The sequence below is a fragment of the Oncorhynchus kisutch genome, linkage group LG11, assembly GCF_002021735.2.
Source record: "Oncorhynchus kisutch isolate 150728-3 linkage group LG11, Okis_V2, whole genome shotgun sequence".
Classification (NCBI taxonomy): domain Eukaryota; kingdom Metazoa; phylum Chordata; class Actinopteri; order Salmoniformes; family Salmonidae; genus Oncorhynchus; species Oncorhynchus kisutch.
The window spans coordinates 65501256-65528206 of record NC_034184.2 but is presented as its reverse complement, the minus strand read 5'-3'; the positions used below and the strand labels follow the sequence as shown (position 1 = coordinate 65528206).

General features: G+C 46.1%; 1 protein-coding gene across 1 annotated transcript in view; it reads left to right on the top strand.

Moving 5' to 3' along the window:
- The window catches only part of prex2 (phosphatidylinositol-3,4,5-trisphosphate-dependent Rac exchange factor 2), a gene marked incomplete in the record, with an annotated part of 241262 nt that overhangs the window by 134306 nt on the left and 80005 nt on the right, over positions 1-26951 (top strand). The window contains 4 exon segments of the mRNA XM_031836115.1: positions 8933-9115; positions 9752-9846; positions 11315-11397; positions 16347-16437. Of these exon segments, the coding sequence (XP_031691975.1) occupies positions 8933-9115; positions 9752-9846; positions 11315-11397; positions 16347-16437 (452 nt within the window).

The window sequence follows — 26951 nt, the reverse complement described above, 5'->3', positions numbered from 1 at the left end:
TGTCTCTGTGTGGTGTGTGACTGTGTGGTGTGTGACTGACCTTGTCTCTCTGTCTCTGTGTGGTGTGTGACTGTGTGGTGTGTGACTGACCTTGTCTCTCTGTCTCTGTGTGGTGTGTGACTGTGTGGTGTGTGACTGACCTTGTCTCTCTGTCTCTGTGTGGTGTGTGACTGTGTGGTGTGTGACTGACCTTGTCTCTCTGTCTCTGTGTGGTGTGTGACTGTTTGGTGTGTGACTGACCTTGTCTCTCTGTGTGGTGTGTGACTGACCTTGTCTCTCTGTGTCTGTGTGGTGTGTGACTGTGTGGTGTGTGACTGACCTTGTCTCTCTGTGTGGTGTGTGACTGTGTGGTGTGTGACTGACCTTGTCTCTCTGTGTGGTGTGTGACTGTGTGGTGTGTGACTGACCTTGTCTCTCTGTCTCTGTGTGGTGTGTGACTGACCTTGTCTCTCTGTCTCTGTGTGGTGTGTGACTGACCTTGTCTCTCTGTCTCTGTGTGGTGTGTGACTGTGTGGTGTGTGACTGACCTTGTCTCCGGTCTTTTGTGCTGTAACCATGTATTGATGAATTGAAGCTTTCACATTTGGAACAAAGGCTACTTTTATTTCACAATCAGCATTTCCTTCCTTCCCCCTCCAAAGTGCAGACGGATTTCCAACTTCCAACCTCACTGGAGGGAATGGGGATGTTTCAGTAATGGGGAAAGAGAGAGCGGACATGGAAGGATTATTAGTTGCACAACTTACTGGCGGTGGTTCCTTGGCGTTGTCCATTTAGAAGCACCACAACCTTTGACCTTTTGCATCAGGACACCGAACATGGAGTCCCACAGCTGTCCGAGGACGTGCCTGATGACTTGGTTTATATCTCTACTGCTTCTCCTCTCTTCTCCCCACGTCCTGCATCACGTCAAGTCCTCCTCTCCTAGTAATTTTCACCGTTGTTTATTTTCTCTTCTGCCCCAGTTCTCTCTCTTCCAACCTTTTCTCCTCCTGACTTATGTCCCCCTATCCCCCGCCTCTCCTCCTCTCCCGCCTGCGTCTACCAGGTAAACGTCCATCCATTTCTCATCCCAGAGATTAGTGCCTCAAATGGCACCCTGTTCCTTATATACAGTACACTGATTTGGACCAGGGCCAATAAGGCTGGGTCAACCAATAAGGCTGGGTCAACCAATAGGGCTGGGTCAACCAATAGGGCTGGGTCAACCAATAGGGATAGGGCTGGGTCAAACAATAGGGCTGGGTCAACCAATAGGGCTGAGTCAACCAATAGGGCTGGGTCAACCAATAGGGCTGGGTCAACCAATAGGGCTGAGTCAACCAATAGGGCTGGGTCAACCAATAGGGCTGGGTCAACCAATAGGGCTGAGTCAACCAATAGGGCTGGGTCAACCAATAGGGCTGGGTCAACCAATAGGGCTGGGTCAACCAATAGGGCTGGGTCAACCAATAGGGATAGGGCTGGGTCAACCAATAGGGCTGGGTCAACCAATAGGGCTGAATCAACCAATAGGGCTGGGTCAACCAATAGGGCTGGGTCAACCAATAGGGCTTAGTCAACCAATAGGGCTGAGTCAACCAATAGGGCTGGGTCAACCAATAGGGCTGGGTCAACCAATAGGGCTGGGTCAACCAATAGGGATAGGGCTGGGTCAACCAATAGGGCTGGGTCAACCAATAGGGCTGAGTCAACCAATAGGGCTGGGTCAACCAATAGGGCTGGGTCAACCAATAGGGCTGGGTCAACCAATAGGGCTGGGTCAACCAATAGGGCTGGGTCAACCAATAGGGCTGAGTCAATCAATAGGGCTGGGTCAACCAATAGGGCTGAGTCAACCAATAGGGCTGGGTCAACCAATAGGGCTGGGTCAACCAATAGGGCTGAGTCAACCAATAGGGCTGGGTCAACCAATAGGGCTGGGTCAACCAATAGGGCTGGGTCAAAAGTAGTGCTCTATACAGTACCAGTGAGAACTTTTGACACACCTACTCATTCAATGGTTTTTATTTTTTAGTATTTTCTACATTGTAGAATAATAGTGAAGACATCAAATCTATGAAATAACACATATGGAGTCATGTAGTGCCAGAAAAGTGTTAAACAAATCCAAATATGTTTTACTGTATATTTGAGATTCTTCAAAGTAGCCACCCTTTGCCTTGATGTCAGCTTTGCACACTCTTGGCATTCTCTCAGCCAGCTTAATGAGGTTGACTACAGTCATCCAAGTAAAACGAAGGCCCAACACAGTGCCTTCATCAAGTATTCACACACCTTGACTTTTTACACATTTTCTTGTGTCATTTTCTTGTCAACGATCTACACAAAATACTCTGATGTCAAAAATGCAAACATTTGTAAAATGCTTCATGAGGTAGGTGGTGCCTTGTTAATTTGTGGAAATTCTTTCCTTAATGCGTTTGAGCCATTCACAGGTGTTGTGATAAGGTAGAGGTGGTAAACACCTTTACCTTTTACCTATTTGGTAAAATACCAAGTCTTTATTATGGCAAGAACAGCTCAGATAAGCAAAGAGAAATGACAGTCCATCATTACTTTAAGGCATGAAGGTCAGTCAATCCGGAACATCTCAAGAACTTTGACAGTTTCTTCAAGTGCAGTCGCACAAACCATCAAGCGCTATGATGAACCTGACTGTCATGAGGACCGACACAGGAATGGAAAACCCAGAGTTACCTCTGCTGCAGAGAATAAGTTCATTAAAATAACTGCACCTCAAATTGCAGCCCAAATAATTGCTCCACAGAGTTGAAGTAACAGACACATCTCAACATCATCTATTCAGAGGAGACTGCGTGAATCAGGCCTTCATGGTCGAATTCCTTCAAAGAAACCACTACTAAAGGACACCAATAAGAAGAAGACACTTATTTGGGATAAGAAACACATATGGAGTCATGTGTATTGAATAGAGTGCCATTTGGGACGCATCCTACCTCTCCGGTCCAGTCAGCTCCAGTACTTCACATCTGTCCACTCTAACATGTTCACTTCCTCTCTGATTAAACCATGCTGATGCACTGTTAAGAACCTGACTGAGGTAAAGGCTTTGTAATGCAGATGCTCTTATCGATCTTGTGCGGGTGATTGATGCCTATTGAGCCGATAGAGCTTGTCAAGGGGCTTGATTAAAGGTGTATGTATATAAAGCGATTCAGGACAGACTTAGGGGAGAGCTCTGAGAGTTGGACGCTCTCGCTCTGTTTCTTTCCTTCTCTCCCTTCTGTTTCCTCTCTCTGTTTCTCCCTCTGTTTCTCTCTCGGTTTCTTTCCTTTCTCGCTATTCTTTCTCTCCTTTCTCTCTCTCCGCTCTCTTTTCTCTCGCTTGCTCTCTTCTCTCTCTCTCTCTCTCTCTCTCGATCCCGCCCCTGACCCAGTGTTGTGGTTCTGTCATTGTTATTAGTGGTTTAAGCAGCAAATGACCGATCTGCATGAAACTTGATACACTATGTATACAAACGTATGTGGACACCCCTTGAAAGTAGTGGATTCAGTTATTTCAGCCACACCCGTTGCTGACAGGTGTATGAAATTGAGCACACAGCCATGCAATCTCCATAGACGAACATTGGCAGTACAATGGCCTTACGGAAGAATTTATTGACTTTAAACATGCCACCTTTCCAACAAGTCCGTTCATCAACTTTCTGCCCTGCTAGAGCTGCCTCAGTCAACTGCAAGTGCTGTTATTGTGAATTGGAAACGTCTAGGAGCAACAATGAATCAGCCGCGAAGTGGTAGGCCACACAAGCTCACAGAATGGAACCGGTGAGTGCTGAAGTGCGCAGCGCTTAAAAATCAACACTCACTACCGAGTTCCAAACTGCCCCTGGAAGCAACGTCAGCACAATAACTGTTCGTCAAGAGCTTTATGAAATGGGTTTCCGTTGCAGAGCAGCCGCACACAATCCTAAGATCACCATGCTTAATGCAAAGCGTCCGCTGGAGTTGTGTAAAGCTCGCCGCCATTCAATTCTGGAGCAAAAAAATGGAAAATGGCGCCGACAGAGAGGGCTGCCGTGCTTCTAGCTCTTAGGAAATGTTCCAGTATTTTGTTTTTTTTATGTATTATTTCTTACATTATTAGCCCAGAATTATTTTATTAGCCCAGAATTATTTTATTAGCCCAGCTGAAAAGGACTATTGGATATCAGAGCGGCAGTAACTCACTCACAGCCCTCAAAGAACTTCACTGGACTTTATGCAAACTGGAAACCACAGGACTCATTTATTGTATCTGGCCATTTTTACAAAGCAAATTGTAGAAAAAGGCTGCCGAAGTTCTATCAGGACATTGACTGTAGTACTTGCGCTGCTAAAGCACTTGAGCACTGCTACTCCAACTTCTGTGATGCCTACAAGGCCCTCCTCCACACCCCCTTCGGAAAATCTGATCGTGACTCCATTTTGCTCCTCGCTTCCTATAGGCAGAAACTCACAGGAAATACCTGTGCTAAGGACTATTCAATGCTGATCTGAACAATCAGAATCCACGCTTCAAGATTGTTTTGATCACCCGGCTGGGATATGTTCCGGGTAGCCTCTAAGAATAGCATTGACGAATATACTGATATGGTGACTGAGTTTATCAGGAAGTGTATAGGAGATGTGCAAAACTGAGAGAGCGAACCACTGCATTTAACCATGGCAAGGTTACTGGGAATATGGCAGAATACAAACAGTGTAGTTATTCCCCTTTGTAAGGCAATCAAACAGGCAAAACGTCAGTATAGAGACAAAGTGGAGTTGCAATTCAACAGCTCAGACACAAGATGTATGTGGCAGGGTCTACAGACAATCTCTCCCTATGCTTCACCCTTGTTCCTGTATCCAAGAAAGCAAAGGTAACTGAACTAAATGACTATTGCCCCGTAGCACTCACTTCTGTCATCATGAAGTGCTTTGAGAGACTAGTCAAGGTTCATATCACCTCTACCTTACCTGACACCCTAGACCCACTTCAATTTGCTAACCGCCCCAATAGATCCACAGATGATGCAATCATCATCGCACTGCACACTGCCCTATCCTATCTGTACAAGAGGAATAACTATGTAAGAATGCTGTTCATTGACTACAGCTCAGCATTCAACACCATAGTACCCTCCAAGCTCATCATTAAGCTTGAGGCCCTGGGTCTGAACCCCGCCATGTGCAACTGGGTCCTGGACTTCCTGACAGGCCGCCGTCCGGTGGTGAAGGTAGGAAACAACACCTCCGCTTCGCTGATCCTCAACACTGGGACCCCACAATGGTCCGTGCTCAGCCCCCTCTTGTACTGTTCACCCTTGACTGCGTGGCCACGCACGTCTCAAACTCAATCATCAAGTTTGCCAACAATGATGAGACAGCCTACAGGGAGGAGGTGAGGGCTCAGAGTGTGGTGCCAGGAAAATAACCTCTTACTCAACTTCAACAAAAGAAAGGAGATGATCGTGGACTTCAGGAAACAGCAGAGGGAGCAACACCCTATCCACATCGACTGGAACGCAGTTGAGAAGGTGGAAATGTTCAAGGTCCTCGGCATACACATCACTGACAAACTGAAATGGTCCACACACACAGACAATGTGTGGTGAAGAAGGCGCAACAGCACCTCTTCAACCTCAGGAGGCTGAAGAAAGAAACCCTCACAAACCTTTACAGATGCACAATTAAGAGCATCCTGTCAGGCTGTATCACTGCCTGGTACGGCAACTGCACCGCCTGCAACTGTAGGGCTCTCCATTGGGTGTTGCCTCCACCCCAACGCATCACTGGGGGCAAACTAGCTGGAACCGAGAAACTGAAAAACAGCTTCTATCTCAAGGCCATCAGACTGTTAAATAGCCATCATTAGCACATTAGAGGCTGCTGCCTTTATACATAGACTTGAAATCACTGGCCACTTTAATAAATCGAAGACTAGACACTTTAATAATTTAAAGTTAAAATATTTTCCATTACTCATCTCGTGTATATAATGTATTCTATTCTATTCTACTGTATCTTAGTCTGTGCCGCTCTGACATTGCTCGTCCAAATATTTATATATTTAATTCCTTTCCTTTACTTAGATTTGTTGTGAAAGATATTACTTGTTTGATATTACTGCACTGTTGGCGCTAGAAACACAAGCATTTCGCTACACCCGCAATAACATCTGCTAAGCATGTGTATGTGACCAATAACATGTTACTTGATTTGAGCACTTGAAACGCTTTCTCTGGGGTGATGAATCATGCGTCACTATCTGGCAGTCCAATGGACAAATCTGGGTTTCGTGGATGCCAGGAGAACGCTACCTGCTCGAAGGCATAGTGCCAAATGTAATGTTTGGTGGAAGAGGAATAATGGTCTGGGGCAGTTTTTCATGGTTCCGGTGAAGGGAAATGTTAACGCTACAGCATACAGTGGCAACAGTTTGAGGAAGGCCCTTTCCTTTTTCAGCATGACAATGCCCCAATGCTCCCATTCTTCTCTGCAGATCCTGTCAAGCTCTGTAAGGTTTGATGGGGAACGTTGCTACACAGTGATTTTCAGGTCTCTCCAGAGATGTTTGATCAAGTCCGAGCTCTGGCTGGACCACTCAAGGACATTCAGAGACTTGTCCCAAAGCCACTCCTGCATTGTCTTGGCTGTGTTCTTAGGGTTGTTGTCCTGTTGGAAGGTGAACCTTCACACTAATCTGAGCTCTTGAGCAGGTTTTCTTCAAGGATCTCTCTGTTCTTTGCTCTGTTCATCTTTCCCTCGATCCTCACTATTCTCCCAGTCCCTGCCGCTGAAGAAATCCCCACAGAATGATACTGCCACCACCATGCTTCACTGTCAGGATGGTATTGGCCAGGTAATGAGTGGCGCCTGGTTTCCTTCGGGCGTGACACTTGGCATTCAGGCCAAAGAGTTCAATCTTGGTTTCTCATGGTCTGAGAGTCCTTTAGGTGCCTTTTGGCAAACTCCAAACAGACTGTCATGTGCCTTTTACTGAGGAGTGGCTTCCGTCTGGCTACTTTACCATAAAGGCCTGATTGGTGGAGTGCTGCAGAGATGGTGGTCATTCTGGAAGCTTTTCCCATCTCCACAAAGGAACTCTGGAGCTTGGGTTCTTGGTCAACTCCCTGACCAAGGCCCTTCTCCCCCGATTGCTCAGTTTGGCTGGGCGGCCAGATCTAGGAAGAGTTGGGTGTTCCTAACTTCTTCCAGTTAAGAATGATGGAGGCCACTGTGTTCTTGGGAACCTCCAGTACTGCAGAATTGTTTTGATAACATTCCCCATATCTGTGCCTCGACACAATTATGTCTCTGAGCTCTATGGACATGGCTTTGTTTTTGATCTGACATGCACTGTCTACTGTGGGACCTTATATAGATAGGTGTGTGCCTTTCCAAATCATGTCCAATCAATTTAATTTACCACAGGTGGACGCCAATCAAGTTGTATAAACACCTCAAGGATGGTCAATGGAAACAGGATGCACCTGAGCTCATTTTTGAGACTCTTGGCAAAGGTTCTGAATGCTTATGTAAATAATGTATTTCTGTTTAAAAAAAAATCATAATTCATAGATGTGAAGGAGAAAAAAAGGTTTTGTATTGTCATTATGAATTATTGTGTGTCGTAGGGGGAAAAAGTATCAATTTTAGAATAAGGCTGTAACAAAATGTGGAAAACGTGAAGGGGTCTGAATACTGCATTTCTCCCTGCTCCCTCTGATGCCCTGCACACAAGCCCTAAGCTGCTTACACTTCCTTATATACTACCAGCCAATCATGGGGCCTGGAACCTTCTCCATGGCAATGGAATGCCACTGCATTCTAGAGGGGCATTGTTGTGGCATCTGGAGTGGGATTTAATGATGGCAGGTCTCCGTTGCTCCTTCTCTGAATGGATAGATGTCGGGATGGATTAAAGGGGAAAACGACAGGACATTTGAAATGATAGAGCCTGTATCATCTATCATGTGATGTGAGGTGTGAGAGGACATGAGGGCAGTCTGTTAACTCCGCCAAAATGAAACAGTCTCAAGTAAAGCCTGAAACGTGACACAACGGAAAATATACGCAGTGACGGACATGAATGGAATTAGTCTGAAATGCAAACAGACATGGCGTGTTAGTGTTTTTCTGTATATAGGCCAGTCAGGAAGTCCAAGCCTGGCATTTATTGGAAATATGGCTCTAAATGACTCCATGTGTTGCTGCAGTTCTGTGAAAATATCCCGGTCTGCATGCTAAATGGCACAATATTCCCGATCGTGTACTACTATGTAGGGAACAGGGTGCCATTTGGGACGCACCATCGCGCTCTGATCCTCTTCCTCCACAAAGCCCCTGATAGAACCCAGGCATGCAGAGCGAGAGGCTGAGTGGAGGGGCTGGTGTGTGTTGAGTTTAGGCTGTTGACGCAGCTGGCTGTGCATGTTTGAAGTTATTCATATTTGGAGGACCTCTGGCCTGCTGGCGTTGTTGTGAGGAAGACTAGCACAAACAGGTTGGAGCTTTGTTTGGCTCTCACTGTCAGTGGGTGTGTGAGTGATGCGTGCGCACGCACACACATTCGATGATAGGCCTCCACACACATGCAAGTGCGGACACATTCACTCGCTCACATGTCTTAACATACGCAATTACACATACACACACACACACACACAAACACACACACATCTTGATGACGTTAAACAATGTGTTCTTTCACCACGAGGCATGTTTTCGGTGTAAAGTCAACTTGACATTGCACTTTTGAGAGGATGTTAAGGTTGGAGGAGTGAAGCCATGTTCGTCGTTATGCTCTCCTGCCTGGTTAGTTGGTGATGGTTCTTTTTGACTGCTACAGGAAGGCTGTAGAGTGTGACTACTTTCAATAACCTGCATTTTCTCTCTCGTGTCTCTCTCTCTCCTTCCCTCCTCTCTCTCTCTCTCTCTCCCAGCCTCCTCTCCTCCATCACCCTCCCCCCTGCCTCAGACATGAAGACCCCCGAGAGTTACATCTCAGCGGAGAGCGAAGGAGAGCGAGGAGGAGAGAAGAACGGAAAGAAGGTGTGTTTCAACGTTGCCGGAGACGAACAGGAGGACTCAGGACACGACACCATCAGCAACAGAGACTCCTACAGGTAATGACCAAGAGAGGGAGGGATGGAGCGAGAGAATATAGTTGGTAGCCAATTAGCCTGTTGGTGAATAACATTTCTCCCTCTGTTGTTCTTGTGACTAACAGCAACATAAAGGCTGCATCCCAAATGGCACCTGTTAAGAAGGTCTAGATCCTTCTTGACCTCTTTGTCTTGACCTCTTTGTCTTGACCTCTCCGTTCAGATGGTGTCTCCAAAATAAATGTTTACAAAAGGCAACTACAAACAGCCCGAACTAACGAAATACCTCATGACCACCAAACCCACCAGCAGCCTCACGGCTCTCCAAACTGGCCCTCTGACTGATCACCTTAATGGGCAGCACCCGACGTGCTTATCAAGCAGGCTCAGCACTTGGACAAGGTTGCTTCTGCCCCCTGGGGGAATGGAGTGTGGTAGTGTCACATGCATAGTGTGTTTGTCTATGTCCCAACCCTAACCTTCCCCCCTATATCATAACACAAAGTATTCTCTACTTTTAACCAAGGTCCATAGGGTATAGGGTGCCATTTGGGACGACGCCAGAAAGATTGACAGTAACCAGTTTTTAGTATTAGAGGGCAGTAATAGTGTTTCTACGGGCTGCTGGAACATGTTTTTCTCTGTGTCTCTCTTCAGTGACTGTAACAGCAACAGGAACTCCATAGCTTCCTTCACCAGTATCTGTAGCAGCCACTGCAGCTCCTATGTTCACAGTGATGAGATGGACTCAGGTAACCACTACACACACACACACACACTTTGATGAGATGGACTCAGGTAACTAGTCACATACACACAGACTCCAGTAAGCAGAACCCTGTAATCCAAGTCACCCCCCCCCCCCCCCCACACACACACACACACACACACACACACACACACATACACCACAGATATAAATGACATAACACGTGAATGATTTACCGTGGAAGTAGTTGTAATGTTATAAATGACCAAAGTATACTGCAAATGCCTCACCTGTCTGTCCACAGTAGTAACACCATTCAGGATTAGGGTTGCAAATCGAGGGTATATTACTCGAAACTTTCAAAGTTTACCAGTAAACTAACAGAATTTTGTTAACTTTCAAGGATTTATGTTATTTGTCTAGTGGCCCTTTTGGGTATTTGCACCCAACTTCATCTTCCATAATCATGTCAACAAAAGAGCAAGCTTGAAATGAACTTCAACCAAGTTTGAACCCAGCTCAATGAACAGAGCAGAACACAAGACCTTTTCTTCCCTCTGTCCACAGTAGTCCTATACAATAACGCCACACATGATACGTACTATTTACTATACAGGACACGAGTTCAAGGCCTACTTTAGACCGCACAATACTTGTTCCATTTTCCCTATTCAACCACAAGGTATAATAACACACATCTGACTGACAGGACTTGATTATGACCTGGCTACATGATTATGGCTTTGAATCTATGTGTGTCCCAAATGGCGCCCTATTCCCTACATAGTGCACTACTTTTGACCAGAGCCGCATGGTCCCTGGTCGAAAGTAGTGCACTATATAGGGAATAGGGTGCCATTTGGGGTGCAACCCATGTGAACGGAAAGCCTGTGGATTAGTATGATTGGGTATGGCAGGCGTTTGGCTGGGTCAACCCACAGCTGTGTCAACCCTTACAAAAAAAAACACATGAAGTGTTCCAAAAACGCATGTTTTCACATGATTTCACATGTGAAATTGTGTGTGAATTCATGTGATTTTCCACATGTGAAATCATTTGTTTTTTCTGTAAGGGAAAAATGTCAAATATCGATCCCTGTATCTGTCTGCTGTCTGCCAGAGAGCTATCACTCTCACACACACACACACACACACACACACACACACACACACACACACACACACACACACACACACACTGTCATTGTGGTTTACAGGCCCTCACTTAGCAATTAGCATATAATGGCTATGAATTTAGCATGGAGATGGTTTTGGCAGGATCTTTACAGCTGTGACCGAGATCTGACAGACAGATGGACACAGACAGGCGATTGGACTGGACACAGGGCTGTGTGTGTGTGTGTGTGTCTGTGTGTGTGTGTGTGTGTGTGTGTGTGTGTGTGTGTGTGTGTGTGTGTGTGTGTGTGTGTGTGTGTGTGTGTGTGTGTGTGTGGGTGTGTGTGTGTGTCTGCGTCTAATGCTGACTGATGATTATGAATGTTGTCCTATAGGAGACGAGATGCCTGCCAGTGTTTGGATATCTCATGATAAGCAGAAGAAACTACACAGCTTTCTGGAGCATCTCTTCAGCCAGGTGGGAACTGAGCCCTATAACAAATCCCAGTGGGCATCGTCCCATGGCGGTGGTACTGTTACTGTGTGGTACTCATTGCTACTACAGATTATGGACACAAGGGAGAGGTGGAACATTTCAAATTGTGAAGTAAATCAAATCAGTGGACATTGGACAATGTCGTATAGTACAATACAATAATACATTTGCCTCCCAAATTGCACCCTATTCCCTATGGATCATGGTCATAAGTAGTACGCTATAGAGGGAATATGTTTCCTTTTGGGACGCAGGTTAATTGTACTGCTTGACATCAGCCCCACTTGTTGCCTACTGGAATTAGATTTTGTAAATCAAAATGAATCTGCCGTTGCTAAGGCTACGTCCTCCTTCCCTGACTTCCTAGAAATCCATATGGGTATGAGGTTTCTTAGATTTCATGTTTGTGGTTTCCTGGGATATTTCGTTTTTTTCCTTCTGACCTATCACCTCTGTTGATTTATCTATCTATCTATCTATCTATCTATCTATCTATCTATCTATCTATCTATCTATTTATCTATCTATTGATCTATCACATTTCTGGCGGGCCGGCCCACCCAACCACTGGTCTACAAACATCAGGGTAGCCTAACCTTGACCCCTAACCTCTCTCACACTCTGGGGAGTATGATAGCATGGCCCCTTTGACACACACTCTCCCCACCACGCACAAACACTCCTGGGAGACGTTTCCACTGGGTTGAAGGAGCCCGTTGAACGTATCTGTCTCCATCCATGGGCAGTAAACGTACAGAATGGGGTCCGCTGCTGCCTCGGCACTTTCCGCTCCTTTCCTTTCCTGCCTCGTTTGTTTTATTGTAGGCCAGCTTCCCGGGCTTTGTTTATACAAGACAGATGAGATGTGATCTGTTAGCAGGGGTTAGGGGGGCGTGTTTGTGTATGAGCGGCAGAGCTGTTCCAGTTCTTCAAGATTTGACGGGAGTTAAATTCATGCAATGGAATTTAATTATGGACAAAGTGATTACCCAAACACACACACTTCCCTTATCACTGAAGTGCACACCGTAGGAAAGAAGACCGTAGTTTTCATCTTTGAGATATTTCTAGTTGTTGTATTTTTATATTCCTCATAAGAGTGACACTGAGGCCTCCCGAGTGGCGCAGTGGTCTAGGGCACTGCATCGCAGCGCATGTTATGCCACCAGAGACTCTGGGATCGCGACCGAGAGGTACGTGGGGCGACGCACAATTGGCCTAGCGTCGTCCGAGTTAGGGAGGGTTTGGCCGGTAGGGATATCCTTGTCTCATCGCGCACCAGTGACTCCTGCGGCGGGCCGGGCGCAGTGCACGCTAACCAGGTCGCCAGGTGCACGGTGTTTCCTCCGACACATTGGTGCGGGCTGGCTTCCGGGTTGGAGGTGCACTGTGTTAAGAAGCAGAGCGGCTTGGTTGGGTTGTGTTTCAGGGGACGCATGGCTTTCGACCTTCGTCTCTCCCGAGCCCGTACAGGAGTTGTAGCGATGAGACAAGATAGTAACTACTAACAATTGGATACCATGAAATTGGGGAGAAAAAGGGGGTTAAAAAAATAAAATAAAATTTAAAAAAGTGACACAGAGATCTGGAAGTGCAGTATCTGGAAGTGCAGTATCTGGAAGTGCAGTATCTGGAAGTGCAGTATCTGGAAGTGCAGTATCTGGAAGTGCAGTTTCTGGAAGTGCAGTTTCTGGAAGTGCAGTATCTGGAAGTGCAGTATGTGGATGTGCAGTATGTGGAAGTGCAGTATCTGGAAGTGCAGTTTCTGGAAGTGCAGTTTCTGGAAGTGCAGTATCTGGAAGTGCAGTATCTGGAAGTGCAGTATCTGGAAGTGCAGTATCTGGAAGTGCAGTTTCTGGAAGTGCAGTATCTGGAAGTGCAGTTTCTGGAAGTGCAGTATCTGGAAGTGCAGTTTCTGGAAGTGCAGTATCTGGAAGTGCAGTATCTGGAAGTGCAGTATCTGGAAGTGCAGTATCTGGAAGTGCAGTTTCTGGAAGTGCAGTTTCTGGAAGTGCAGTTTCTGGAAGTGCAGTTTCTGGAAGTGCGGGTACAGTGTTTCAGTGCAGTGTTTCCTCTTGCACAAAGAAAGAAAACAATTTCATGACATTTCATTTCATTCTGGAATCTCCATGATCATCGAACAACGATCATCTGACTGGGAGGTTAAAGTTCAGTCTGTGTCTGACTAACAGACAGAGTCTGGAGTCTTTGTTCCAGACTGTGACAGAAGAAATGACTAGCAGGTCTGCGTTTTCAGCCTTTTTATAACAGGGGCAGAAGTATGGGTAGAGTTTCACAGTGAGGGTGCAGCCAGTGAAAGAGTAGATATGACAAGGAGATATGTCCTCACTTGTAAGCCAGGAGACCTGTCCCCCCTGCATCATAAAAGGAGACCTGACCCCCCCCCCCCCCCCCCCCCATAATCAACCAATACCCCCACCTTCTGGGGCTTCTTACTTAGAGAGAGGCGGACAATTGAGCTTGAGATAGCCTGGTACTAATTTCTAGACCTCAGCCCCACAGTCCAGACTCCATTTTCCTGGCTAAATGGAGCTTTACCCATCCTGCCGAGAGACTCTCTGGCCACTCCTAACTGCCACTTGGTCTTATTCCTGAGGAGAAGCCCTCTTTGCCAAGGACACAAGTAGCATTACCAAACCTCCCTGGATAGTCATAAACATTCCTTTTTTTTGCTTCCATGCTCCAATGGTTTACCATCCTTAGAGATGGTAAGATTGGGATGTGCTGTTTTAGGGTCTAGGGTCCACTTCATACTGCTACCTACCCTTCAGCTCAGCATCACGCAACGTCTTACAGTTCGCTCATCGGTTTCTCCTGCAGTTGGGACACAGTCTTTCTCCATCTGCTCTCTCTGAGACACAGCTCTCTTAATCTCTCCCTCACACACCTGGCTATAGACACTGATCTTAGACCAGTCCTCGGTGCACGACGGCTGCTTCAGCTCAGTGCTTCCCATCAGTAGCACAGTGATTTCCCGCTCCAGCTCTCTAATGAACCCTTTACCCTGCCTCTCTGCTGCAGTCTGCTTCCCCTCAATCACCTCAATGAGCTGGGCCTGACTTCCCTTAATGAGATCCATCAGATCAGTGAAGAGCTGCATCTGCACGCTGTCTCCTATCTCTCTCTCCCTCCGCGTCTCTCTTGCTGAGCTCTATGGACTCGTTAATCTCCTGAACCTGCTGTTGTCGCTCCTGGGTCATCTGCTGCACCTGTGCCTCCGTCTTCCTCCTTCCTCTCCCCATACTCTTCCTCTAGAGGGACAATGGGGTAACTCTTGTGGTCTGGCTCGGTGTAGAACTGGCACACACACATCTGGTCAGTCCTACAGAACAGCTCCAAGGAGTCTGTCGTGCTTCTTGCACATCCTGTCTTCCAGGTTCTGCACAGGGGTCGATCAGCTTGTGTCTCTTTAAGGCTGCGGCTACCTGATGCAGGCTGCAGGTGAGTTTCGCGGTAAGAGGTCAGACACACCAGGCAGGATTTCAGAGCCTTGAACTTCGTCCCAGTGCAGACGTCACAGGGCACTTCTCCCGGCTCAGCAGCTTTTACTTGAACTGCCTGCCTGAGCTGAGCAGTCATCTCAGAAATGAAAGAGATCTGGTCTCTGACCAAAATCTGTTTTACGGAGTGGACAGTCCAGTGCTATCGCAGTATCCGCTGATGCAAGACTTGCAGAAGTTGTGTCCACTAGGCTACCTAGTGGTTAGAGTTTTGGACTAGTACCCGAAAGGTTGCAAGTTCAAATCCCCGAGCTGACAAGGTACAAATCTGTCGTTCTGGCCCCCACTGTATGGGACCCTGTAATTTTTGGCTACATTAAATGTTTCTTCATGTAGCCAACATATTCATGCTTTGCCTAAGAACAAATTCTTATTTACAATGACGGCCTAGGAACAGTGGGTTAACTGCCTTGTTCAGGGGCTGGACAACAGGTTTTTACCTTGACAGCTCGGGGATTCGATCTAGCAACCTTTCGGTTACTGGCCCAACGCTCTAACCACTAGGCTACCTGCCGCTACGGCATTTCTATTGTCAGGTTCACATGCATCAGCAGATAAAGGAGAGGCATGGTAAGGTCAGGTGTCATTTTGATTTGGGTATGTCTATCCTACACTATCTACTAAGTTCCCCTGATTCAAGCTTTCAAAACATAGATGTAAATGCACCCAGCCAGCCATTTCACAGGAGGTGGAATAGTAATACATAAACAAGCACAACAACCTCAGACCGACTGGACCCACACAATAACGTCATACATTCTCGACAGTTCTGGCACGCCATTCAGTGAACACAACATTTCTAACTTTGACGTACATCCATTACAAGTCAAAGGTTTGGACACCAGGGTTTTTCTATTTTTTAATTTTTGACTATTTTCTGCATTGTCGAATACTAGTGACGACGTCAAAACTATGAAATAACACATATGGAGCCATGTAGTAACCAAAATAGAGCTATCTTCTGTATACCGCTCCTACCTTGTCACAACACAACTGATTGACTCAAACGCGTTAAGAAGAAAAGGCAAAGGGTGGCTACTTTGAAGAATCTAAAATATATTTTGATTTGTTTAACACTTTTTTGTTACTACATGATTCCAAATGTGTTATTTGCTAGTTTTGATGTCTTCACTCTTATTCCACAATGTAGACTTTTTTTTTTTTATCTGAAAAACCCTTGAATGAGGAGGTGTGTCCAAACTTTTCACTGTAACTACATTCGATTCCATGAATTGAACTGCCTAAAATCACGAAGAAAGAACTGGAGCAGCACCATTACCGATACACAAGCACACACCCCCAACCCCCTGCTAACAGAACACATCTCATCAGTAGTGTATGTTTCTGTCTCTGTCTCACTGTGTCTCTGTCTCTCTCTCTCTCTTCGTCTGTCTCTCTGTTTCTCTTCAGGTGGAGTCCATCACCAGTCTGCTGAAGGGAGCGGTGGTGGCCAAGGTCTTTGAACAGACCAAGTGTTTCACACCTGGACGAGGACTACAAGGTAAAGGCGGAGGGGTTGTCTTTCAGTGTGCACCTTATTAACTTTGTAGTGCACTACTTTTGACGAGGACTACGAGGTAAAGACGGAGGGGTTGTCTTTCAGTGTGCACATTATTAACTTTGTAGTGCACTACTTTTGACGAGGACTACAAGGTAAAGACCGAGGGGTTGTCTTTCAGTGTGCACCTTATTAACTTTGTAGTGCACTACTTTTGGCGAGGACTGCCCGGTGAAGACCGAGGGGTTGTCTCTTACATACAACTGGGTCATACTGTCAATACTTAGCCGAGAACCAAACAGGCCCGACCCTAGCCTCCTGGAACCAGATGGGTTTGGTCGATGGAAGAAATACCCTCCGTCCCCTCCCCTCCCCTCCCCTGTTTTTGTATGGTTTTGTTGTGTTTTTGTATGGTTTTGTTGTGTTTTTGTAGTGTTTTTCTATGGTTTTGTAGTGTTTTTGTATGGTTTTGTAGTGTTTTTGTAGTGTTTTTCTATGGTTTTGTAGTGTTTTTGTATGGTTTTGTAGTGTTTTTGTAGTGTTTTTGTATGGTTTTGTAGTGTTTTTGTATGGTTTTGTAGTGTTTTTGTATGGTTTTGTAGTGTTTTTGTAGTGTTTTTGTATGGTTTTGTAGTGTTTTTGTATGGTTTTGTATGGTTTTGTAGTGTTTTTGTATGGTTTTGTAGTGTTTTTGTATGGTTTTGTAGTGTTTTTGTAGTGTTTTTGTATGGTTTTGTAGTGTTTTTGTATGGTTTTGTAGTGTTTTGTAGTGTTTTTGTATGGTTTTGTAGTGTTTTTGTATGGTTTTGTAGTGTTTTTGTATGGTTTGTAGTGTTTTTGTAGTGTTTTTGTAGTGTTTTTGTATGGTTTTGTAGTGTTTTTGTATGGTTTTGTAGTGTTTTTGTAGTGTTTTGTATGGTTTGTAGTGTTTTTGTAGTGTTTTTGTATGGTTTTGTAGTGTTTTTGTAGTGTTTTGTATGGTTTGTAGTGTTTTGTATGGTTTTGTAGTGTTTTTGTATGGTTTTGTAGTGTTTTGTATGGTTTTGTAGTGTTTTTGTAGTGTTTTTGTATGGTTTTGTAGTGTTTTTGTATGGTTTTGTAGTGTTTTTGTATGGTTTTGTAGTGTTTTTGTATGGTTTTGTAGTGTTTTGTATGGTTTTGTAGTGTTTTTGTATGGTTTTGTAGTGTTTTTGTAGTGTTTTTAGCTGGGGTGTAGCTGTGCTTATTAGAGCTTGGAGAAGCAAGATAACATTGGAGAGACTCCAGACCCAGTATCCCTCCCTCCATCCATCCATCGCTCCTTCTCTCAAAGGAAAGAAAGAGTTTGAGAGGAAACAGGACCTCAAAAACACTGCAGCCTCCCTCACAGGGCTGCTACTTCCTGTGTGTGTGTATGTGTGTGCATGCACAGGCTTGCATGCGTGCCCTCCACCCCTCTGTTCATCTCTCCTATTCCACTCCCTCTGTGCCCTCCTCTTTCTCTCTCACTCCCTCCCTCCCTCCACCCTTCCCTTCTCTCTGTTCCTCTCATATCCCTCTGTACCCTTCTCTCTGTTCCTCTTATATCCCTCTGTACCTTTCTCTCTGTTCCTCTCATATCCCTCTGTACCCTTCTCTCTGTTCCTCTCATATCCCTCTGTACCCTTCTCTCTGTTCCTCTCATATCCCTCTGTACCCTTCTCTCTGTTCCTCTCATATCCCTCTGTACCCTCCCCTTCTCTCTGTTCCTCTCATATCCCTCTGTACCCTTCTCTCTGTTCCTCTCATATCCCTCTGTACCCTTCTCTCTGTTCCTCTCATATCCCCCTGTACCCTTCCCTTCTCTCTGTTCCTCTCATATCCCTCTGTACCCTCCCCTTCTCTCTGTTCCTCTCATATCCCTCTGTACCCTTCCCTTATCCCCCTGTACCCTTCCCTTCTCTCTGTTCCTCTCATATCCCTCTGTACCCTTCCCTTCTCTCTGTTCCTCTCATATCCCTCTGTACCCTTCCCTTATCCCCCTGTACCCTTCCCTTCTCTCTGTTCCTCTCATATCCCCCTGTACCCTTCCCTTCTCTCTGTTCCTCTCATATCCCTCTGTACCCTTCTTTCTGTTCCTCTCATATCCCTATGTACCCTTCCCTTCTCTCTGTTCCTCTCATATCCCTCTGTACCCTCCCCTTCTCTCTGTTCCTCTCATATCCCTCTGTACCCTTCTCTCTGTTCCTCTCATATCCCTCTGTACCCTTCTCTCTGTTCCTCTCATATCCCCCTGTACCCTTCCCTTCTCTCTGTTCCTCTCATATCCCTCTGTACCCTCCCCTTCTCTCTGTTCCTCTCATATCCCTCTGTACCCTTCCCTTATCCCCCTGTACCCTTCCCTTCTCTCTGTTCCTCTCATATCCCTCTGTACCCTTCCCTTCTCTCTGTTCCTCTCATATCCCTCTGTACCCTTCCCTTATCCCCCTGTACCCTTCCCTTCTCTCTGTTCCTCTCATATCCCCCTGTACCCTTCCCTTCTCTCTGTTCCTCTCATATCCCTCTGTACCCTTCTCTCTGTTCCTCTCATATCCCTCTGTACCCTTCCCTTCTCTCTGTTCCTCTCATATCCCTCTGTACCCTTCCCTCTGTTCCTCTCATATCCCCCTGTACCCTTCCCTTCTCTCTGTTCCTCTCATATACCTCTGTACCCTTCCCTCTGTTCCTCTCATATCCCCCTGTACCCTTCCCTTCTCTATGTTCCTCTCATATCCCTCTGTACCCTTCCCTCTGTTCCTCTCATATCCCCCTGTACCCTTCCCTTCTCTCTGTTCCTCTCATATCCCTCTGTATCCTTCTCTCTGTTCCTCTCATATCCCTCTGTACCCTTCTCTCTGTTCCTCTCATATCCCGCTGTACCCTTCTCTCTGTTCCTCTCATATCCCGCTGTACCCTTCTCTCTGTTCCTCTCATATCCCGCTGTACCCTTCCCTTCTCTCTGTTCCTCTCATATCCCTCTGTACCCTTCCCTTCTCTCTGTTCCTCTCATATCCCTCTGTACCCTTCCCTTCTCTCTGTTCCTCTCATATCCCGCTGTACCCTTCCCTTCTCTCTGTTCCTCTCATATCCCTCTGTACCCTTCCCTTCTCTCTGTTCCTCTCATATCCCTCTGTACCCTTCTCTATGTTCCTCTCATATCCCTCTGTACCCTTCTCTCTGTTCCTCTCATATCCCGCTGTACCCTTCTCTCTGTTCCTCTCATATCCCTCTGTACCCTTTCCTTCTCTCTGTTCCTCTCATATCCCCCTGTACCCTTCTCTCTGTTCCTCTCATATCCCGCTGTACTCTTCCCTTCTCTCTGTTCCTCTCATATCCCTCTGTACCCTTCTCTCTGTTCCTCTCATATCCCTCTGTACCCTTCTCTCTGTTCCTCTCATATCCCCCTGTACCCTTCCCTTCTCTCTTCCTCTCATATCCCTCTGTACCCTTCCCTTCTCTCTGTTCCTCTCATATCCCTCTGTACCCTTCCCTTCTCTCTGTTCCTCTCATATCCCTTTGTACCCTTCTCTCTGTTCCTCTCATATCCCTCTGTACCCTTCCCTTCTCTCTGTTCCTCTCATATCCCTCTGTACCCTTCCCTTCTCGTTGTTCCTCTCATATCCCTCTGTACCCTTCCCTTCTCTCTGTTCCTCTCATATTCCTTTGTACCCTTCTCTCTGTTCCTCTCATATCCCCCTGTACCCTTCCCTTCTCTCTGTTCCTCTCATATCCCTTTGTACCCTTCCCTTCTCTCTGTTCCTTTCATATCCCTCTGTACCCTTCCCTTCTCTCTGTTCCTCTCATATCCCCCTGTACCCTTCCCTTCTCTCTGTTCCTCTCATATCCCTCTGTACCCTTCTCTATGTTCCTCTCATATCCCTCTGTACCCTTCTCTCTGTTCCTCTCATATCCCGCTGTACCCTTCTCTCTGTTCCTCTCATATCCCTCTGTACCCTTTCCTTCTCTCTGTTCCTCTCATATCCCCCTGTACCCTTCTCTCTGTTCCTCTCATATCCCGCTGTACCCTTCCCTTCTCTCTGTTCCTCTCATATCCCTCTGTACTCTTCCCTTCTCTCTGTTCCTCTCATATCCCTCTGTACCCTTCTCTCTGTTCCTCTCATATCCCTCTGTACCCTTCTCTCTGTTCCTCTCATATCCCCCTGTACCCTTCCCTTCTCTCTGTTCCTCTCATATCCCTCTGTACCCTTCCCTTCTCTCTGTTCCTCTCATATCCCTCTGTACCCTTCCCTTCTCTCTGTTCCTCTCATATCCCTTTGTACCCTTCTCTCTGTTCCTCTCATATCCCTCTGTACCCTTCCCTTCTCTCTGTTCCTCTCATATCCCTCTGTACCCTTCCCTTCTCTTTGTTCCTCTCATATCCCTCTGTACCCTTCCCTTCTCTCTGTTCCTCTCATATTCCTTTGTACCCTTCTCTCTGTTCCTCTCATATCCCCCTGTACCCTTCCCTTCTCTCTGTTCCTCTCATATCCCTTTGTACCCTTCCCTTCTCTCTGTTCCTCTCATATCCCTCTGTACCCTTCCCTTCTCTCTGTTCCTCTCATATCCCTCTGTACCCTTCCCTTCTCTCTGTTCCTCTCATATCCCTTTGTACCCTTCCCTTCTCTCTGTTCCTCTCATATCCCTTTGTACCCTTCCCTTCTCTCTGTTCCTCTCATATCCCTCTGTACCCTTCTCTCTGTTCCTCTCATATCCCTCTGTACCCTTCTCTCTGTTCCTCTCATATTCCTTTGTACCCTTCTCTCTGTTCCTCTCATATCCCTTTGTACCCTTCCCTTCTCTCTGTTCCTCTCATATCCCTTTGTACCCTTCCCTTCTCTCTGTTCCTCTCATATCCCTTTGTACCCTTCCCTTCTCTCTGTTCCTCTCATATCCCTCTGTACCCTTCTCTCTGTTCCTCTCATATCCCTATGTACCCTTCCCTTCTCTCTGTTCCTCTCATATCCCTTTGTACCCTTCCCTTCTCTCTGTTCCTCTCATATCCCTCTGTACCCTTCCCTTCTCTCTGTTCCTCTCATATCCCCCTGTACCCTTCCCTTCTCTCTGTTCCTCTCATATCCCTCTGTACCCTTCTCTATGTTCCTCTCATATCCCTCTGTACCCTTCTCTCTGTTCCTCTCATATCCCGCTGTACCCTTCTCTCTGTTCCTCTCATATCCCTCTGTACCCTTTCCTTCTCTCTGTTCCTCTCATATCCCCCTGTACCCTTCTCTCTGTTCCTCTCATATCCCGCTGTACCCTTCCCTTCTCTCTGTTCCTCTCATATCCCTCTGTACTCTTCCCTTCTCTCTGTTCCTCTCATATCCCTCTGTACCCTTCTCTCTGTTCCTCTCATATCCCTCTGTACCCTTCTCTCTGTTCCTCTCATATCCCCCTGTGCCCTTCCCTTCTCTCTGTTCCTCTCATATCCCTCTGTACCCTTCCCTTCTCTCTGTTCCTCTCATATCCCTCTGTACCCTTCCCTTCTCTCTGTTCCTCTCATATCCCTTTGTACCCTTCTCTCTGTTCCTCTCATATCCCTCTGTACCCTTCCCTTCTCTCTGTTCCTCTCATATCTCTCTGTACCCTTCCCTTCTCTTTGTTCCTCTCATATCCCTCTGTACCCTTCCCTTCTCTCTGTTCCTCTCATATTCCTTTGTACCCTTCTCTCTGTTCCTCTCATATCCCCCTGTACCCTTCCCTTCTCTCTGTTCCTCTCATATCCCTTTGTACCCTTCCCTTCTCTCTGTTCCTCTCATATCCCTCTGTACCCTTCTCTCTGTTCCTCTCACATCCCTCTGTACCCTTCCCTTCTCTCTGTTCCTCTCATATCCCTCTATACCCTTCTCTCTGTTCCTCTCACATCCCTTTGTACCCTTCCCTTCTCTCTGTTCCTCTCATATCCCTCTGTACCCTTCTCTCTGTTCCTCTCACATCCCTCTGTACCCTTCCCTTCTCTCTGTTCCTCTCATATCCCTCTGTACCCTTCTCTCTGTACCCTTCCCTTCTCTCTGTTCCTCTCATATCCCTCTGTACCCTTCCCTTCTCTCTGTTCCTCTCATATCCCTCTGTACCCCTCCCTTCTCTCTGTTCCTCTCATATCCCTCTGTACCCTTCTCTCTGTTCCTCTCATATCCCTCTGTACCCTTCTCTCTGTTCCTCTCATATCCCTCTGTACCCTTCCCTTCTCTCTGTTCCTCTCATATCCCTCTGTACCCTTCTCTCTGTTCCTCTCATATCCCTCTGTACCCTTCCCTTCTCTATGTTCCTCTCATATCCCTCTGTACCCTTCCCTTCTCTATGTTCCTCTCATATCCCTCTGTACCCTTCTCTCTGTTCCTCTTATATCCCTCTGTACCCTTCTCTCTGTTCCTCTCATATCCCTCTGTACCCTTCCCTCTGTTCCTCTCATATCCCTCTGTACCCTTCCCTTCTCTATGTTCCTCTCATATCACTCTGTACCCTTCTCTCTGTTCCTCTCATATCCCTCTGTACCCTTCTCTCTGTTCCTCTCATATCCCTCTGTACCCTTCTCTCTGTTCCTCTCATATCCCTCTGTACCCTTCTCTCTGTTCCTCTCATATCCCTCTGTACCCTCCCCTTCTCTCTGTTCCTCTCATATCCCTCTGTACCCTTCCCTTCTCTCTGTTCCTCTCATATCCCTCTGTACCCTTCTCTCTGTTCCTCTCATATCCCTCTGTACCCTTCCCTCTGTTCCTCTCACATCCCTCTGTACCCTTCCCTTCTCTCTGAGCAACACCTTCTATCTGGAACTGTGCCACTGGCCTACTGTTTACTGCAATTCCGCCCCATATTTAGTACAGTACTGCTTATCACCCAACAGTGAAGATGACACCATATAGACCTACTGTACGTATATAATAGCCACAGTTGTCAGATCACATCATAACAATATACTGTTAAGTAAAGTTTTTGGGGCTCAGTTTCTGCTTGTTTTGGCTTTACCTTGTGTGTGGGTCCCAAATGGCACCCTATTCCCTATATAATGAACTACTTCTGAACAGGGCTCTATATAGGGAATAAGGTGCCATTTGGGACGCAGAGGTTTTCTTGGCCTGAAACATTCAGCTTCTATCAATTGTTTTTGTTTTATCTCATTGTGTAGGAAGGTTTTCTGTTCTAGCCGAAGACCTTTACTCTCAGATACGAATTTAATCTGGACAGGAAATAAAGCTGGAAGAAAAGTTGCTATATTTAACCCTATCAGTTTCCTGGAGTGACAATAAACCACTATCGTTTCCATATTCTGGCTATAGATCATGAATCTCCATTGCTGAGCCGGGACGTTCTAGAGATCAGATGGGGTACAGTTGTTTTCATGAAAAGGAGGAAAATCTCTTGTTTCTGTATAAATGTCCAAGGTTTCTAAAGGTTAGGTTTTTGTGGGTTACAAAGGCTACGTCCCAAATGGCTGCCTATTCCCTATGTAGTGCACTACTTTTGACTAGAAATGCAGTCAGAGTAGAGCATTTGTAAAGGGAATTGGGTGCCGTGCGGGACACAGATAAGGACTGTAGTGAATAATGAACTGAATTGAATCAGTCTGGCATAGCCCCATCCTGTGTGGCGGCCTGGGGCTATACAGTTGAAGTCGGAGGTTTACATACACCTTACATACACATACGCCAAATACATTTCAACTCAGTTTTTCACAATTCCTGACATTAAATCCTAGTATAAATTCCCTGTCTTAGGTCAGTTAGGATCACCACCTTATTTGAATTAAGAATGTGAAATATTAGAGAATTATTTATTTCAGTTTTCTTTCCATCACATTCCCAGTGGGTCAGAAGTTTACATATACTCAATTAGCGTTTGGTAGCATTGCCTTTAAATTGTTTAACTTGGGTCAAACGTAGCCTTCCACAAGCTTCCCACAATAAGTTGGGTGAATTTTGGCCCATTCCTCCTGACATAGCTGGTGTAACTGAGTCAGGTTTGTAGGTTCTGCCCACAAATGTTCTATAGGATTGAGGTCAGGGCTTTGTGATGGCCACTCAAATACCTTGACTTTGTTGTCCTTAAGCCATTTTGCCACAACTTTGGAAGTATGCTTGGGGTCATTGTCCATTTGGAAGACCTATTTGCAACCAAGCTTTAACTTCCTGACTGATGTCTTGAGATGTTGCTTCAACATTTCCACATCATTTTCCTACCTCATGATGCCATCTATTTTGTGAAGTGCACCAGTCCCTCCAGCAGCAAAGCACCCCCACAACATGATGCTGCCACACCCGTGCTTCAGGGTTGGGATGGTGTTCTTCGGCTTGCAAGCCTCCCCCTTTCTCCTCCAAACATAACAATGGTTATTATGGCCAAACAGTTCTATTTTTGTTTCATCAGACTAGAGGACATTTCTCCAAAAAGTACGATCTTTGTCCCCATGTTGCAAACCGTAGTCTGGCTTTTTTATGGCCGTTTTGGAGCAGTGGCTTCTTCCTTGCCGAGCGGCTTTCTGGTTATGTTGATATAGGACTTGTTTTACTGTGGATATAGATACTTTTGTACCTGTTTCCTCCAGTATCTTCACAATGTCCTTTGCTGTTGTTCTGAGATTGTTTCGCACTTTTCGCACCAAAGTACGTTCATCTCTAGGTGACAGAACGCGTCTCCTTCCTGAGCGGTAAGACGGCTGGTCCCATGGTGTTTATACTTGCGTACTATTGTTTGTACAGATGAATGTGGTACCTTCAGGTGTTTGGAAAATTGCTCCCAAGGTTGAACCAGACTTGTGGAGGTCTTGGCTGATTTCTTTTGATTTTCCCATGATGTCAAGCAAAGAGGCACTGAGTTTGAAGGTAGACATTGAAATGCATCCACAGGTACACATCCAAATGACTCAAATGATGTCAGTTAGCCTGTCAGAAGCTTCTAAAACCATGACATCATTTTCTGGAATTTTCCAAGCCGTTTAATGGCACAGTCAACTTAGTGTATGTAAACTTCTGACACACTGGAAATGTGACGCAGTGAATTATAAGTGAAATAATCTGTTGGAAAAATTACATGTCATGCACAGAGTGGATGACCTAACCGAATTGCCAAAACTATAGTTTGTTAACAAGAAATGTGTGGAGTGGTTTAGAAATGAGTTTTAATGACTCCAACCTAAGTGTATGTAAACTTCCGACTTCAACTTTATGTATCAAGCATTTCAGAGTAGGATTGCTGATCTAGGATCAGGTCCCCCCCTTACATATAATGTTATACATTGTGATCGAGAAGGCATAACTGATCCTAAATCAGCACTTCTTCTCTGAGACGCTGGATACATCTGGCCCTGATCTGTAGCTTATACCCCTCTACTACACTCTCCTAACAAGTTGGTTGTCTTTGTGTGTCTTTGAGGATATTTTATTAGACTCAGGGTGTGTGTGTGGGGGGGAGTGTTAGGTCCCCCGTGTGTGTGTGTGTGTGTGTGTGTGTGGGGGGGGGGGGGGGGTGTTAAGTCCCCTATGTGTGTTTTAAATATCAGAACGTTCCAAACAATTTGCACATTTTACATGTTTAATTTCCCTCCTCTGATCTGTGTCTCTCGCCCCCATGTGAGCACAGATGCATTTGATCTAGGAGGAGCATGTGTGTGCGTGCGTTATGTTGATCTGATGAAGCGTATCGCTGGCGTAGTGTGTGTGTTGATAATAAAGTAGATGGCAGAGCATTCCTCCTTCCTAGAGCAAAGAAACACAAACGCACACACCAAACACACTCACAGCCCCACACACTACACACACAAGGGAGACCATATCCCTAAATGCCCTACAAGCCTCTAGTTCACCACCATCCTGTTATCACAGATTCAACTTCCCATCTCTCTCCAAAATCTACACTATATCTAACCCCTCTGTGTGTGTGTCTCTCTCTGTGTTTACACCCTAAATTGATCTGCTGCCTCTCTCTCCCCCCCTAATAAAGGCTGACTGTGTGTGAGGCACGGATAGGACCAAACAAAGACAGCAGTCTTAATGAGACATTCATTAGCAGACATCCCATCATATCTCTCTGGCACTCAGACATACGTCCACAGTGTCTGGGCTGGAGGAATGGAGACGGAAGGGAGAGCGAGGTATTGGGGGTGAGAGGGCGAGACAGAGGTAGAGAGAGAGAATGTGAGGGTCATTTGGGAGTGTGTGTGTGGGCGTTGGTTCTCACCTTCAGACAGAGGAGCAAAATGATGAGGTATGTCTGGAACTCTTTCCTCTCCTCCGACACTCTCATCCGTTCACCCCTCTCTTCTCGCTGATGAATAATGCAGGAGATGTTTGGCTCCTCATCCTCCATTCCTCTCCATCTCCCTGTGTCTCCCAGGCTTTGAAGGACTCTAAAGCCCCTCGTGTGTGATTGTAAGGTAGACACAACAAGGGATGAAGGGGGGATGTGGGCAGTGTGGTGGCCTAAGGCTGGTTAAGAAGATACCTGTTTTTTTGTTTAGTAGGTGGATCACAAGAAGGCCTTCAGTTTTTTGGCAACAAACCGATTCCCTCAAGGCAACAGGCTATGAT